General features: G+C 32.2%; 3 protein-coding genes across 9 annotated transcripts; 1 reads left to right on the top strand and 2 right to left on the bottom strand.

The window, feature by feature from the left end:
- The first annotated feature begins 2,380 nt into the window (after window positions 1-2,380).
- On the top strand, window positions 2,381-3,323 carry LOC124824187 (uncharacterized). The gene has a single exon (XM_047296571.2). It carries the CDS (start codon window positions 2,526-2,528, stop codon window positions 2,823-2,825), a length of 300 nt encoding a protein of 99 aa, XP_047152527.2. The 5' UTR covers window positions 2,381-2,525; the 3' UTR covers window positions 2,826-3,323.
- A 1,996-nt stretch (window positions 3,324-5,319) lies between these two features.
- LOC124824213 (GDSL esterase/lipase At4g10955) lies at window positions 5,320-7,531 on the bottom strand. 6 transcript variants are annotated; one of them, XM_088103188.1, is made up of 3 exons: window positions 7,473-7,531; window positions 7,102-7,172; window positions 5,320-6,473 (listed from the first exon to the last, which is right to left on the bottom strand). In XM_088103188.1, exons 2-3 carry the CDS (start codon window positions 7,161-7,163, stop codon window positions 5,504-5,506), a joined length of 1,032 nt encoding a protein of 343 aa, XP_087959314.1. In that variant the 5' UTR covers window positions 7,164-7,172; window positions 7,473-7,531; the 3' UTR covers window positions 5,320-5,503. The 6 variants fall into 6 exon arrangements, with proteins under 6 accessions (XP_087959314.1, XP_087959316.1, XP_087959315.1 ...); XM_088103190.1 differs by having other exon boundaries at window positions 7,477-7,528; XM_088103189.1 differs by having other exon boundaries at window positions 7,102-7,169; window positions 7,473-7,526.
- Window positions 7,532-9,541: 2,010 nt separating this feature from the next.
- LOC124824212 (dynamin-related protein 5A) lies at window positions 9,542-17,172 on the bottom strand. 2 transcript variants are annotated; one of them, XM_047296608.2, is made up of 16 exons: window positions 16,866-17,171; window positions 16,699-16,762; window positions 16,508-16,615; window positions 16,233-16,334; window positions 16,088-16,138; window positions 15,919-15,980; window positions 15,577-15,667; window positions 13,701-13,765; window positions 13,010-13,204; window positions 12,804-12,923; window positions 12,481-12,551; window positions 12,150-12,375; window positions 11,770-11,820; window positions 10,447-10,675; window positions 10,195-10,334; window positions 9,542-9,830 (listed from the first exon to the last, which is right to left on the bottom strand). In XM_047296608.2, exons 1-16 carry the CDS (start codon window positions 16,992-16,994, stop codon window positions 9,702-9,704), a joined length of 1,833 nt encoding a protein of 610 aa, XP_047152564.1. In that variant the 5' UTR covers window positions 16,995-17,171; the 3' UTR covers window positions 9,542-9,701. The 2 variants fall into 2 exon arrangements, with proteins under 2 accessions (XP_047152564.1, XP_047152563.1); XM_047296607.2 differs by having other exon boundaries at window positions 12,150-12,551; window positions 16,866-17,172.
- Window positions 17,173-17,650: the final 478 nt, after the last annotated feature.

A 17,650-nucleotide genomic window follows, 5' to 3' on the forward strand; every position in this document is an offset into this window, starting at 1 on the left:
AACATTATATAGAAAAACGGTAATGAGAAAGTAGAAGAACATTATTTATTAGAACAATGATAAGAAAATAATAATAATACTGAAAACTTATTTACTAACCTCTCTATTAGTCAAACAAGTTATTTAGTTGGTTAAATCCACTTATAGTTATAACTCATGTCTACTTTTTCTAATTTGAAAATATTTTAATAAAATTTCACCTTTAATAATATATTATTTATTTTAATTTTCAATACGTTTAATCATTTTTATGACATTTCATATTTATATTACTTAATTTAGCCACTGATTTGATTAAATTTATAAGTTTTTTCACAATTTGTTAAAATTTCATTTAGCTTATTAATTATTAGTTTTACCATTATTTTCTTTCCATTTTTATCCCTGTTTTTATCATGTTCAAAGGAGAAAATTTTGGTTATGATACGGAGGTTTGATCATCATAAATCTTGATTTTGAGATTATGTAGGTACATTTATAATTTGAAATTTTTGATCTTTAGTGCAATTTCTAATTAAAGTTTGTAACAAATCCAGATATAGATAGCATAAAAAAATTTGTATTTTGATTTTTTTCTTATTATAAATATTTTTTTTAATTTTTCTTTGGGATTGATTTCAATTTTAGTAATAAATTTTATAATAATCTTGTTAATTGATTAAAAAAAAGTTTTCTAAATTGTTTTGAAACATAAAAAAAAAACAAACTAATTTTTGAAAGAAAAAAAAAATCATTCATTTTAGTTGAGAATATTAACTGGTCCTATTTTAACATCAAAGAGTCATATATGTAATTTTATTTTGATTAATGTGGCTTTGTGTTTCCTTCTTCTCAATTTTTGAAGGAGCTTATGTGAAGAGCGACCAAAATTAAATGTAGCTGAATGGATGTCAGTTCAAATTGACTTTTGATACATGTAACTCTATATAGAATATGATTATTTTGAAAGGGTTGAAAAATATGTTGAAAATGAGTTCGAAAAGCTAAAAATAAATTAATATGTTGAATTGTTTACCACAATGCATGGGACCTTCTGATAGCTCTAATTTTAATCAAACAAAATCAAGTTCGTTCAACCAATCCACTTTTCGGTGAAAAAATTAAATTAAAGTCTTTCATAAAAGGAAAATTATCCATTTAAAATAAAAGAATAAAATAAAAATAGAGTATGCAATGTAAAAGCACATGTTTTACAATAAAGAATGATATTAGAGCAAAGTAATGTATAACAGCTAGCATTTTATCACGGAGCTCGATTGCCTGAATTGTTTTGGTACAACTGGTCTCATTTGTCAAACCCAACATCTGACACTTCCAGACTTTGTAACAATGACCATACTGTTGAAAAATTCTCTATATTAAAATATAATTACATAAAAAGAATTAACACAAATCTCAATCTAAATATGTCAAGATAATTTTTTTTATTAAATGTGAATTCAAACTCATATTTACATTCCTAATATTAGAAAGTGACGGGATTAAGAATTACCATGTGTTTACAAATGGTTTTCGTTAATTAAATCTTGTTTTAACATTATATAATAGATCTTAGAATAATTATGTGAATCCGTGGATATTTAATAAAATATCTTATTTCAATTAATTTAATGTTTTTGCTTTAAATTTGAAACAGTAACCGTAAAAACTTGTGACAGAAATTGCATAAAGAGGCAGTTGTTGTAATTGAAAAGAATGTTAGTGCGGCAGAGGGACCACCGTCATTACTCCATGTAGTCCTCTCACTCCAACACAGTCAACAACACTCTTCACTACAAGACAAAAATCTATTTATTTTTACTAATATTACTACTATTCTTTATTAATCAATGTTATTTAGAAAATGTTATATTGTTTAGAAAATGTTATTAAATGAAATGAAGTTAATAAATATTTGAAAAAAGTATGATTTTTGTTTTCTATAAAAAGTAATAAAATTAATGTTTTATTAGGAGAGGTGGAAATACTAGTAATAGAGCACTACAAAAATTGAAAAGCAGAACCGAGAAAGAGAAAAGAAAAGCGATTTTTGTTTTATATTTTGCGACAATTTCTTTTATTTTTCTTAAACCATGTGGGTTTAGTTTTGTCTCATCGTTAAATTATGCGCACACATCCTCTTCCATATCCTTTTCCTGCTTCTTTCAACAACACACACTTCCACTCTGGCTATCCCTCCACCACCGCAGGCCGCGGCGGCCGGAGCTCCTCCGCCCCATGTCGCACCGAGGCCGAAACGGCCGCGTCCGCCGTCGGGGCGCACCAACCTCGCTTCCTGCGTGGTGGCCTCCATCTTCCTAATCTTCATCGTCATCGTCGTCCTCATTGTGTATTACACCGTGTTCAAACCCCAGGACCCCAAGATCGCCGTCAACGCCGTCCAGCTCCCCTCGTTCTCCGTCGTTAACGGCACCGTCAACTTCACGTTCTCCCAATACGCCGCCGTCCGGAACCCTAACCGCGCCGCCTTCTCCCACTACGACAGCTCCCTCCAGCTCCTCTACTCCGGCAGCCAGGTCGGCTTCATGTTCATCCCGGCCGGCGAGATCGACGCCGGCCGGACGCAGTACATGGCCGCCACCTTCTCCGTCCAGTCCTTCCCCCTCTCCGCGCCCAACAGGGTGGGGCCCACTCTGGCCAACGGCGACGGAGTGGGCTTCAACTATGGGCTTAGGATTGAGCCCACTATGGAAATCGAGTCCAAGTTGGAGATGGCGGGCCGCGTGAAAGTCTTACACTTCTTCACCCATCATGTTTACGCGAAAGCCGGTTGCAGGGTCGCCATTGCCGTAACCGATGGATCCGTGTTAGGTTTTCACTGCTAATTCTTTTCTTTTTTTTGCTACTGTAGACTTCACCAGTAAATTAAGTATATAATAATCAGTGTAATTGTTAGTCACCTTGAGTAACCATGGCTTGAGGGTTAAAATTGTAAAGACCCTTTTTTCAATTTTCCTTCCCCAATTCAAAGTTTGGCCATTTTGTTCCTCGAATTGCGGAAGTTTTGATGCAAGTGTGAATGGGTGTTGCTTTATTGGGATAAGTTAAAGCATAAGTAAAGATGCAAAAAGTGAAGGAGAATGATGAGTTTGAAAGGAAGATGGAGAGAGAGAAAGAAAGAAGCTGTTTTTCTTTGGCTTTTGTGATGGTAATTAATTGTTGGTTAAGCAAAGTTGGATTCCATTGTTGATAGTGATACTAATTTGACTATTGGTGTGAAAATTGGAATGAATTGAATGGTTTTGGTGAGAAAAAAAGGGCATTCCTATATTTGTCTTGTTTGATAGCAAGTAATTCTATATTTACCTTTATTTCGATGGAAACACCAATGTTGTTAGTTATGTATTTTCGTTAGTTTATGTGATTTTGACATTACTCTGTTCAAACGCCCAACCTTAATAATGGGTTAACTACTTTATTTGTTTTTTTAGGTTTATTTTTCTTTTTACGGATAATATATAATTCTTCTTGTATTACTATGTTTGGATTTTAATTTCTTTCTTTGAATTTTCGAATTAAGTGAATGTGCTTAGGGTTAAATTCTCGAATTGCTTCATAAACTACTTTGACAATCGTTTCTTACAGTTAAAAGTTCTAACATATATTGGGATAGTTTAAAATTAAAAATTAGTCGTCATCTTTTGTTAATGTGTGTTGTGATATTGTCTTCTCTTTACAGTTTTTACGATGATTTGTAAAATGTGTTCATTACACTATCATTAAACAAAAATATATTCTATAAAAAATATTTATTATTATTTTCAAATTATGATAATAATAATAATGATAAACTTTTAATAAAAAAAAAACTTTGTTTTTTGGTTGAGACCATACATTGAATAGTGATATTGTATGTGATGATGTATTATTTTGATCACAATATCTCTTTAACATTTTTTAATCATCCTTCACGGTAAAAAAAAAATAATTATCCTTCTTTCAAATGAGACTCGTATTGAAAGCACTTTTTTAAACAATATTGATGGTAAAAGAGTTCAAAAGGTTAAGGACCAAATTTAAGGGGGAAAAAAATTCAAGGACTAAAACAAGACTTTAAATTTCAAAAAAAAAAAATCATATTTAAGTACAAAATTTATATATAAGAAATAATTATATTTAATTGCGTTATTCAATAATTCAAGGAATAACTTTCTTATTTTTATTTTTAAATGTGACTTACAATATTAATGTATATTAACTTAATAACACCATAAAAATGTGAGCGTTTCCTTAACATAATAAATACGGTCACATTTGAAATATTATTTATTTTGTTATTTGGGGTAAGTTAAAAAAGAAAAATGTATGTAAATCATTTTTAGTTCGGATAGTAAGTATCTGAGATATTTTAAACATATCAAAACAAAGTACAACAATTAAGGCTAAAAGATAAGTATGACCTAAACCCTCATTATAATATCAATGTCTTGATCTTAAAGTTGCTATCATTAACTGTTGATCTGTTAAACTTTCTCCTTGAACAAGTTCATTAACCACTTGAGATTAACCTTCAATTAATTTTTAAAAGGTTATTTATAAGAGCTCAACCTAGCTGTCAAATATTGCTCTCATAAGAGAAAATAAGTGTTATATCAATTTAAGTTCAAAAATTAAGTTTAATTTATCCACGTCAATTATACCTATATATCGTATTTTGAATAATGTGATGGACCAAAGAGATATTGTTGTATGTGAAAACAAACCATGCAAATCTCACATGAACATATTAAAATATATGGTATTTAACCTTGAGTATATGGTCAATTGATTCATGAACTCAAATTACAAAAATTTGAGTTGTACGTGTTGGAATTTTTACACTGAAATAAATTGGGAAGATTCATCATTATTATTAGGTATAAGTTGATCACATAAAATCCTAAACATCTTTTTCGATATTAAACATTAATGTTCATAACTATTTATTTTTCTAATATTCTGTTTTTGTTGGAAGTTCTAACAATAGTTAGGGTAATAGTTATGAAAAAGTTAAGGATTATCTGTCGAGGCTGACAAGTATTCCACTATTTCTGCTAAAAAAAATGTTCAAACTTTTACAGATTCTGATATTCTGTTATAGCATGCCTGGTACATACATGGGGCTATGTATTTCCAGAGCCCCGCTGATCTGAAATAAAAAGTAAGACAGAAGTAGATGAGGTAGGATTATGTCTGAGTAATTCATTAAGACAAACCTTAGTGTGATACTTAACCCTTTTTTGGTAAGGTTCAGATATTTTGTACATTTATGAGGTTATAGCATGTTGTTAAGGGATATATAAGAGAAGCAGTGGTTCCTGATATGACCATAACACGAGGAACAAAAACAAGAAAAATAATTGAATGAGAGAAAGGTTTTTCAGAAGATGGTTAATTCATTAAAACTCTTTAAATAACACAAGAGGGAGCGATGATTATAACAAATACATAATACTGAGATCTCTGAATGGGGTTAGAGAATTAACTTACATGTTACATGTATCGCAATAGATATGTACAGGAACTACGTGTAGTTGTAGAGCTTGTGTTCTAGCCGCAAGTCAGCTTTCCACCATTGGTGAATACCATGAGCTTCTTTAAAATCGCGAGAAGGGGTAACGTTTAATGTCAGAGAAGCTGAAGGAATGAGGTGGAGAGGTTCAGATTCCTTCCCAAATGCACTCATTAATAGGCCACCAAGTGAATTTTGAGTTGCTAACCTTTCAATGACTCCTGCTCCTATGTCATTCATTTTTCTTCTGTGTTCGAAGTATCCAATATATTCTGAGCAGATATGATCACATGGATTCACAAACAAACCTGGAACCCAGGCAGCCAAAGCAGCAAATGGATCAACAGATAAATCCTTGGACTGCTTGGCTTGCATAGCAAAGGCGAGTCCAGCAGTTATCACACTGCCCGCAAATCGAATCCCATGTTTCACTCTCTCATCCTTGATTCTCTCAATTGGAGCAGATACAAATGGCGGGTTGAAAAGAAAAGATTCAATAAATATGCCATTTTTGGCCATTGTTTTCCCAGTTAGCATTGCCATTGCTGATCCTAGGGAGTGTCCAGCCAACCAAACATTTGAATCCCCAACCGTTTCTATCATGTTTCGGACAGCCTGAATAGCTATTTCAGAGCGAGAAGTTTGATGAAGACCCTGTTTGATGAAGTGGATATCCAACTCAACATCACGCGAAACTGAGTGTGACTTGGTTAGAGTTCCTCTAAAGGCAATCACATAACGTGGACTTCTATATAAAGTATCATTCTGCTGAGAATTTGAAGGCCTGAACTCATATATTGCTCCAAAGAGAGATGAATCAACATCGTCTACAAGCGGACGGAGCAGCTGAAATTGGAAGAATGTCCACCAAGGAGGTGCAAGGGCCTCTGAACCTTCGCGTTTTTCTTGCCTATCCCTTTCTAGAATGTAAACACCTTGGACCAAACTAGCAGCAACTGCCATCCGATGATTCGAGTTATCCCTGAGTTAGATGATACACTATTTTGTATAAGCCAGATATGTCAAATAGAGGACCAAAAAAACACCAATCCTAGCATACAACTACTGAGTTCATAAGAATTTTCAATATTGAAGCTCCATGGAAAAGGAATATCCTATGTGTATCAGGCTTTTAATAAACAGAGTGCCTTGATAAAATACACGCAGTCTAATAAAGAAAAACAGGTATCTGAAAAATTTCATGGTCATAGTTTCATGACAAATCTTCTTGGTAAAGACAGGGAATAATCCAAGACTGTGACTGTGGCAGCATCAACCATACCCAACCAAACCACAATCTCATACCTAAAGTGTAAAACCATATTGTATTAGTTTCATAGTGGGGTCATACTCATTATAAATTGATCTATTATGTAGAATTTCAAATTAGAAGGGTAATTTACAATTACACGTGTATATATTATTAAGAAAAGAAAATTTCGAACTTCGTGAATTGCCTCCACCAAATACATCCGTCCCTCGCATCAAGTATAATCACGCAATTGACAATCGTATTACACATCAGAAATCAGTGGTGAATAAGAAATGTAGACAGAAACCAGCGAAAAATAATTAATTAAAGCAGAATATTTAGTTCGATAAGATCTTACCAGAAGACATTAGTCAGATGCAAAGGTCCTGAGAGGTCAAAAGATTCCCTCTCAGATGCCATGGGTTCCTTCTAATTGCAACACAAGAAACTATCAGAAAAGAAACTATCAAGTATCTGTCAGGAAATCAAGCAATTAATTGCGCTTCATCAGGATATTCAATAAAATCAAATCCATGGTATTTTTGAGAATATGGTTTATATGGATAAGAACAGTTTAATGTTGGAGAAGAAAAAACAATTCCATTTTACAGGAATACTGCGGCTCATTCCGCACTGAAGATTCTTGAAATGAAGATGTAAAATTCAAATGAAGAGGAAGAATATTCGCATCTAAGCCAAGAAAACTGAAATGGAAAAAGTGATCGTTACCCACGGTTTGCCAGTTTGAGGAATTCCGCTTCGATCGCGATAGGGGCCCAACCAACTCTATTTATTTAGTACAGTTTTGTTTCACCATGTGGGAATTAGATTTTTCGACAGTTTTAGAACAATAACTGTATACATAAAATATCTATATCTTCTTCTATTAATAAAAATTCCGACAATATCTAAAATCTTCCTGATTACTTTTTTATAAAAATTAATTTAGTAATATTTTTATTTAATAATTATTATAATGATACATTTTTTATTTTCACTGGTCTATAAATAAATAAAAGTGAAGGAAACCTATTAATATTAAAAATATTTTAAAATATTAATTTGGAATAGTTTTGATATTGTTAACTAAATTATCTAATTTTGTACATTAATTAATTATTTAGTTCTCCAAAGTCGTAATGGTTGCTCCACAGCTTTAAACTTTCACGTACAAACGACAATTCACTTTCTTCCACCGAGATATGATATAGCTTTTCTTAGGGGGAAAATGGCATAAAGATTAACAATTATTTCCAGCAATTCTCCAACACAAATTTTCTGTTATAATTTTAATTGATACGAGGGATTATGAAGGAGTAGAACATTTAATAATGTTTTTTCAACATGCTTACCAAATACATAGAGTAAAATGAAAATAATTTAAATTAATATTGAAAAATAATGATCGAAATTAATGTTATTAAAAATATAAAAAAATGGTATATTTAAGTGTCAAACTTGCATGATACTTTATCTTAAAAATTAAACATAATAATAATAAAATTATTAATTTAAACAAAAATTCAATAGATATCTATCCTACTTTGTTCTTTCTCAAAATTTTCCCTCTTCTTTTTTAGTATTTTATTTTTGCTTTTACCATATTTCTTTTTCATTCACCTTTGTTTTTGTACAATTTTTTTATCTATTTATCTAAATACTGTCATTTATATAATTTCTTTATTTTTATATTAATGTTAATATATTTATGTGATTTATTATCTTTTTTAATGATTATTTTTTAAAATAATACTATTTATTATCTAAATAGTATTATTTTTTTCTTTTCATTCTTTCCCACATTCCTTAATCAAATTGTAAAGATTAATTATTCATTAAAACCATTAGAATTTCAGGAAAATAAATGGATGCAAGGTGAAAATAAAGTAAGGTAATCTCTAATACATAAATATATATAATAAGTTTAACTTACACTAAATATCAAGGAATATTTAATATTTAAAACATTCATTTACTACATCATTATTTTAAAATCAACATTAGTTTATTAGTAAGTGCCTTAACTTTTCTACAAAGTTTGATATGTAAGCAAATAAATAAATGATATATATATATATATATATATATATATATATATATATAGAATTTATTTATAGTTATAGATAATTTTCTTATATGATACAATTTTTAATGTATACCAATTAACACATAACATTATATAACTTACATAAAATATCACAACATTCAATAACTTTATATAAACTTTAATTTTAATTGATCATTCGCGGAATTATAAATATATATTACCTTTATTGCATAAATAAAATTTTACAAAAAACAATAAGAAATAATATGATTTATACTTTAATATTTTAAGAAAGAAACAAAGTTGATTTTGAATTATATAAATGAATTATGAAATAATTTCAAGTCAATATAACTTTCATATATAAAATTCATATAACGTGTTTATAACAAATTTCGCATGAATAGCGTACAATCGAGTTACAAACTCAGTAGTGTCAGCAAAATTGTAGTTCGGAGACGACAATTTGGAGCATGGAAAGACTCGGTCAGTCTAAAAGGAAAGGACAAGTTATTCATTTTGAAGTTCAGATAATATATTTTTAGTGTGAAGGAGTCTGGATCTCCAACAAATAACTGTGACCAAGGAAGTGTTGACAGATTCAACCTTCGAATATACTACCCTAACTTTTCACACACTTTTCATTCAATGTTTATGCAACACACATGCTCAAATAATTTTTGAAAAATAAAAATTGGGCAGTCAAGATTCGGGAAGACTAAAAAATGAAAGATTTATAATCACCCAGATATAACCCAAAAAAATCAATTTTCTCCCTTTTCATAATCGTCGTCCCATCTATCTAAGATGACAATATAAATGGACCAGATGACAATAAAAAATGAATATTGAACTGGAAATAGCAATACCACTAACTCTAGCTTTCGTACAAACGTGATGAACATACATATCTACTTGGACCAAGCAACTGCATCTATTTCAGCTTGTGCACTCCGGTACAATTCTAGTCTCTTTGCAAGAGCACTACGTCGTTCCATAATTGCAGGATCCTCATTCAGCAAGGAGGACAAACGCTTGGTCTGCCAAAACGAATTATGCAAACCGTCAATACTTAGATTTATTTAGCCAATATCAAAGCCAAATGAAATAAAAGCCCATACATATTGTATCAAATGACAACTCTTCATCAAGAAATCAAATAAACACTATAAATGATCAAAATTAAAAATCAATGATCATGTAACCATTGGTGAGAACTATTGACTATTGCACGAAATAAGAACTCTAAACATTGCCCATCCGGTCTTGCTTGAATGATTAAAATTAAATGATAAATACACATGATTTTTTAAACAAGAACAAATATAGATCATTATATTCGGAAAAAATCAAGATAAAAAGAGAAATGTAACTCAAACTTTGGAAGAAAAACATTTTTTTTACCTCCATTTTGCCTAGGTCTGTGAAAAAGTGATAAAGTAAACTTTGTTTTGCCTCCCGCACTTGACAATAGACAATGGACTTGGGAATTGAATGCCTCAGTGTAGCACAGACCATATTGACATACGACAAAATTGTTGTTCCTGTTTATAAGTGAGTTAGTGGTTCATTTCAAACATAATGAGGAACATACACATCAAACTACAAGAACAAATAAGTAATATAACAAGTGAGAATGCAAAGAGTAAAACTTACCAATTCGCCTTAGATATGAATCATTATATCTATCAAAAATTGAATGAGTGGGATTGCCACCCTTATCAACATCTTGAGGAAGCTTCCGAAAGAAATCAACAGTCAGGTAGCCACATTCCATATCAACTAGCTGCAGTGTTGCTCTTTTGCTTTCGTCCCTCATTCTTTCAAGTGAATCAACAGCTGCAGCCCCAACCTCAACCCGGAGGCCAGGATACTGCTTCAAGTCCTGTAAATCAGCCAGGTTATTTATTAGCTGGGAAAATTGTGAATCCATAGAACTTAGATTAGCGGAAAGAAAAGATTCAAACTATAGTATATGTAAAGTAAAAGCGGGTAAAATTTCAGATCATAGTTTGATCATAAATAATCATAAAAGACATGAAAAGGACAAGGGTCATCAGTCCCAAAATTGAAGCCTGTCTCCATTACTTTGGAAATTCCAAAATAGATCAGCATTCAAAAAACCCATACAAATTTCATCTAATAATGAAAGACAGGTTTATTATTATGTCAAAAATCATCTTAAATAATTATGGCCAAGTCTCTTGAAGCCCTCTTCACAATGTATTGTAGGTTAATTTTTTTCATCAAACCATTTGAGAATTCGCGAAGCAAAATACAGAAAGGGTTAGATATCAATGCATGCTCTCAGCTTCTAAACTGAAGCATTAAAAGTAAAGTTCTATCATCTTACAATTCGGTTATTATACTCTACTGTAGTAAATATAGGTCGTTAAATGGACAAAATGGTCAACAAGGGAAAAAGAGGGGGAAGGGTGGAATAGTAGAAAACAGTATGTTAAGACAATGTGTACACAAAGATTGAGGACTGTTACTGTGACAACTACTGAGAAAAAAGATGTCAAAAAGTCAATTAAGGTGGTTTGAACTAGTGCAAAGAAAGCTACTAAAGACACGTGTGAGAAGAGTAGACTGCATGGTTTCTAAACCAGGAAACAGGTTGGTAGAGTGAGTGTAAGAAAGAAACTATTAAAAGTATTACCAAGTGAATAATAATATCATAGAAATTGTTTTTTAGATGAACCCAAAAGCGTCTTCTGACACATAGTTAACCTTGCCTATTGGGATAAAGCTATTGTTATTGTTGAAAATGGTATTAAAACATGAACTTTGTCACTGGAATGCTAGCGAAAACATCAGAGTACTAACAAGTACGACAACTTGTCACTCACCTATACAGCAGAAAAGTTAAATAAGTACTGCTAGGAACATGCTAAAGTTCACAATAGCTTTGTGAACATCAAATAAAGTTAAAAGAAATACTCCAGAAATGTTAAACATGTATAGCCAGGAACGTACCACAGTCTCACTGATAGCTTTGTGAACCAGGTCCTTTAACAGGGCATGAACCTGGGAGCATTTAAAATGACACTTCAATGAGCATGAACAAATTAGCAAAAGATTCAAGTGGAATGTGTAAATAAATCAATCAAGAAAAAAGCACACAATACAAAATATTAATTTTGAAAAATTCATCAACTTACAAACTTTTGACAAGATTGAAATTCAATTCAAGGTTTTTAATGATTTAATCAACAAAGAGGCTAATTTGTCAGCTAAGAACAATAAGTAAAAGGAGGACCTTCAATCAATAAAACTTTTTGTATCTAAATAAACTTCCATTGAGGAGTGATTATCAGCTATGAAAATTAGATGATTCACATATGAAGAAATCATACAGCATCAACAGCTGCCTCAGCTGGGCCCCTAATAGTTATTAGAGAAGATTCAATGAGCCGGCGATATCCTTGTTCTGGAGCTATTAGATGAGGCTGGTACCCATCAGCTTCTGTAATAAGCTTCCTTATATTTTCCATCGAAAGCTGCTTATCAAACTGCAACCTTTTTAAAGCAGCAGGGAGCTGATTGTCAAAGACATTATAAATTTTATCACCTCCAGGCCGCCTGTAGTAGATCAGACAAATAATTGAAGTTAGTTTGAAACCAAAAATGAATGCAGCACGGAGATAATTTTGAAACAAAACTAGATTATGAAAATTAAACACATACACGCCATCAAGATGATCTTTAAATATTTGATCAAACGAGCGGCATATTTCCATGATTGAGTACAACTTGCCCTGCACGTGTTGGGTAATGAGTCATTAAAAAAGTTCAAACACTAAGCTAGAATGTCAGAAAATAGAGTGTCAATGAGAGAGAACATGAATGAATAAATCGCATTACCACAGCGACCATGAATGAATAAATCAACTAACATATTGTGGGAATGGATATTTACAGTTTGTGCACAATGGCAGAAGTTTAGAAGGACAGCCTTTTGACCAATGAACTAACGAAATGACAATGGATTTTAAAAAGAGAAAACTTACCCCAGCATCAGCTGCAACAGGCTTTCCCAAACGAGTTAGTTCAGCTTCAAGTTCGGCTATTGTTTTGTTAATAAGAGATTGAATGCCAGGAATTTTGGACTTGATTACTGTTTCCAAGTGCTGAGACATAAAACAAGGAACTTTTAAGTACAAAAGCAATACATTTAAATATAAGTCAAACAATGCTACAAATCTTATCTTTATACCTTTGAGAGCATCTTTGCCAGATGCTCAGAACCCATTCTGTGTGCAAGGTGTTTATATTCAGGGGTAGTATTGAAGTACTCACGTTCTCTACGCCTAGCAGCAATCATGTCAACATTCTTGTTTATGTCTTGTTGGGATCTATTCACAACACCAATCCAGGGAAACTTTAACCTATATGCTCTTCCTTCCAACATCTGAGAAAAAAAAAATATATATATGCCATACACATCAGTACTTATGAAGTAAGTAATGAGACTATGTTCAATTCTGTAGTAGAAAGAATATTTCAACTTGTAAAATCATAAGCCTGGTAGACACTGCATTATCCTCCTGATCAATATGAAACCATGACTAGAGTCCATTGAAATCAAATAGTTCTGTTAAAAGAATAAACATGAATTTGGTTTCAATCGAAACCAAGCTCATTTTTATCAATTAAGGAAACTCAGTGAATTCTGGTGATTGATTGATAATTGGCATTCTTGCTGTTCCAGTAAAAGAAGGCCATTCTTGAGAAAGAAGGGAACTAGTAGAGCAGCATTTAGGGAGGGAGGTATAAAAATCTAAATATTTCATATTCACAGCATAAAAAAATGTCTTGATGCACCTTTTCCATAGTTATGAGAATCCCTAATCTTGCAATGAATTATCACATTATATTGGTATTGATATAACAGTTCTTTGACTTACATCAACAGCATCAGTACCCTTGTCCATAAGATCAATCTTTGTCAAAACTCCAATGGTCCTCTCCCCTAAAAATTTGAAATGAATAAACCAAGAATTAGAACAACTTACTTTCTTTAAGCTGATCACTTCAATATAACGCTTTTAAAAATGAAGAATTAAAACAATTAGAACCATGATGAGAATTTGGCCCTGCTGAAGTGAGGGGGCTCACTTCAAAGGATAATGTGCTATTGAAACAATTAATTTTCTTAATTGAATTGTGATAAATATATGCATATGTATAACGAAGTACCAAACTACTAATCACACTCTAATTTTATAATTATCATTTAATTTTTTTAATTGAGTTTGTGATAAATATATGCTGCTACAGTTATGATATTTTCCCTAATTTGAAGTTTGATTTTGGAATGAAGTTTGAAAAGTGGTATGTTGTTATCATTTTATCTTTCCTAATTTGAAATTTGACTTTGGAATAAAGTTTGAGCAGTGTTTTTAATCGTTGCAAATTTGATCTTTTATGTTTTGTTTAGCTAACTTAAAGTTAAAATAAATCTAATGGCAGGTTATATGTTTTAGGAATTTCAAATTGGCTAAAGAATTGTTGGTACAAAGACAAACCTCTTTTTCATAAATCGTGGAATCATAAGACAGATAGTAGATTTTATTTTCCACAAAAGTATGCTATGTGTGTGTGTGTGTGTGTGTGTGTGTGTGTATCTTAATTGGATTTCATTTTAATTGAGACTAATTTAGCCAAGAAGGTAAAGGGAAACACTTTTAATTTTTAATTGGATTTTGTTAATTGAAGCCCCATTCACCAAGAAAGTGAATAGTGTTGCATCTGGAAAATAAAAAAAAGTGAACTTCAATCACATTAATTTTTAATTGGTTGATGTTGCAGCTAACGACACACAGGTGAACTAGGTTTAGGTTTATTTGAATTGAATCCACTTATCCAAAAAGGTGAACGGGTGGCCAATTTAGATAAAACGGCAATCCAAACGATTTTATGATCCGACGATGCTAGGGATTTTACTATGATGCATAGGATATAAATCAAAAATACTATGTAAAATTGTTGGATCTTACAATTTTACAAGTTAAATCTCGATTTTAATTACAAAAGTTACAAATGTTCTCTACATGCTAGAAACTTTTAATGTTGCACAAATGCTAACAAATGGATTTAAAATTTATTTTTTCCATTTTGTTTTATCATTGGTTTAAGCATAACTATGATTGAAAATATTGAATGACTAGAAATAGTGTTTAGTTGGAGTTAGATTTAGCTGAAGATCATGAATTTAGACAAATTGATGAGATTTAATGGGCAACTTGTTAACATAATGTCTAAAGCACTTAGAATATCAAGTTTGAAATTCATAGAGCTCAAACTTGGCATTTCTATGTCAAATCACAAAGTTGAGTGTCAAAATTAAGATATTTTGGCGTATCTAAAATTAGATTTTAGAACAAAGTGTAGACAGTTTTTTGTTATTTTTGCAGATTTAATCCTTGATGTTTTATTTTAGTTAGCTAATTTAAATTTAAAATAAATTGAATGGCAAATTAAATATTTTGAGAATTTCAAATAGATTGTAAGTCTATACATAGACATCCTCATTTATAAATTGCAATGGCTACTTCTCTTCAATTTAAATCTCTCTATTTTCTCTGCAAGTTCCAATATTTTTATATTTTGTTTTTAAAAGATATTCCAACATACACACACACACACACGTATATATAGCTGTATGATGAACAAATTATCGCATTGGTTATGAATACTCAATAACAAATGAAAAACTCCTACAAGTATATGCAACAAGAAGAGTACTCAAAGATGAAAGAAAACGAAATATTTTGAAATTACCGGTAGGATCCACTTCACGGGAAATTTTAATCGCATCAGAGGTTGCGAGATCTTGATTGGCTGGTGAAATAGCCAAAATTATACAGTTTGGCTGCAAATTAACATCAAATTCAGCATAGAATATTTCCCACATGGAAACATCTTTTCAAAAAATGTCTACTGTGAAGCTAATAATCAGAAAAAAAATAAACACTAGCAAGATTTTTGCTTTCCAAGTTAAGTTTTTCAGATATGTAAAATGATGATTGTAAAAATCATATGTAAATTATGCTTGCTAACGATGTGTGTTCCTTACTTTCTTAAACGAGAAATTTCCAATCACGGCATTATAATGAACCATACCTTCTCAATGTAGGAGCGAACCATATCCTCGATGTCTTTAACAATACTGTCCGGTTGCCCCTCTATATTTTTCGCAAAAAGATCAGTCAGTATCTTATGCATCATAAAATTTAAGAACTCCCATAGCCGATAATCATCGACAGTAAAGACATGTCAACTAGTTGCTTACCTACAGCTACTTTAGTAAGCCCGGGAAGATCAATGAGCGTCAAGTTGACAACTGCAATAGTCCAAGAGGTCGCTCAAAGTCAAACAAACGGATAGTGTGATTGATCTACTAAGCATTGTCACAGAAAAACAAAATTCAAACGCACCATTAGGTGAGTATATACTAAGATGAATCGGAACAGTAGAAATTTGTTTGGTCCGTCCAGTCTCTCTATCAGTTTCATCTTGAATCTCCTTCCTCACAGCAACTACACAAATTAAAGATCATGATCACGAATAACAGTCATACATAAACTGAAATTCATCAACAGCATTAAATCAACCTTGGAGAGATGCTTATACATATAAACCATTTATTTATTTACGAGCAATAGCAAAGAATAAAGAGGTTGTGAATTGTAACTTGAGAATAGAAAAGTACCAAAATCGGTGAACCTCTTCCTCGGGAGGTGTAGGAACTCAGCGTACTCTCTGCTTCCTTCCTCAAGCTTGTGAAGCTGCAAAACCAGCGGTCGCCGCGTAACAATCCCTGCAAGACGAATCGGACGAGTGAGTTTCAAATCAGAAGCATCGATTAAAGGAATACATAGAGAGAAATGGAGCGACGATGACCTGATCCACGAGGTAAGAAATCTTTGCCGACCACGCTCTCCAAGACGGAGGACTTTCCTGAGCTCTGAAAGAGAAAGAAACACGATTCGTCATGATTCGTTTCTAGATGAGAAAAGTAGTGGATATGAGAAGAGTAGTGGATAAGAGAGAGAGATCGGAGGTGTGACCTGGCCTCCGACAACGGCGATGGCGGGAAGAGAGTCCCACAGTGTGGGGAGTGCAGTGTTTTCTCCGTGATCGCCTAAGGCGGTGCAAGCTCTCTGGATTTTGTTCACTAAAGAGATGAGATTCTCCATTCGGATCTCTGAGATCTGTTCGCTGGATCGGATTCAGAACGCCGGTGACGGTTACGGAGAGAAGAGATAGCGCGAGGATCCCGATTGGTGGTGTGTCGATTGTGGTTCAGGGGTTCGAAAGGGGAACGCGGAGTCTTTTTGTACGGAGTGTGGGTCTGGAATTTGGTTTGAAAAGAGACGTGATGCCAACGGGATACTATCTTTTACGGTCCTGTAATAATCTATTAGCAACGCATTTTACTGCATAGTCGGTCGTTGTTTCCACTGCTAGATTCTTGTTCCGCTGTCCTCTCTCTAATGGAATTTTACTTTCTTCTTAAGAAAATTAACCACATTTACTAAGGTTTAAATGTAGTAGCTTTGTTTGGTGCGTGAACAATTTTTATGTAGTAACTTTGTTTCATATATTTTAAAAATGGACAATTTTAATAATAATGTAGCATAATTTATTTTTATTTGTTTAGTTATGTGAGATAGTGGAGGAAAAATAAGAAATATTAAGAAAATAAAATTTTATCCGTAGAATTAGATTAATTTTCTAGTTTAGTGCGTGAACCAATTTTGTCACCGTATTTTTAATGGTTGAATTTTACTTAATATATTTGAAAAATAGACGGTTTTAACCTTGTTGTCTTACTTGTTTTGTTTTAATTTAT

Source organism: Vigna umbellata, chromosome 1 (genome assembly GCF_029865625.1).
Source record: "Vigna umbellata cultivar VRB3 chromosome 1, Vumbellata_1.0, whole genome shotgun sequence".
Classification (NCBI taxonomy): domain Eukaryota; kingdom Viridiplantae; phylum Streptophyta; class Magnoliopsida; order Fabales; family Fabaceae; genus Vigna; species Vigna umbellata.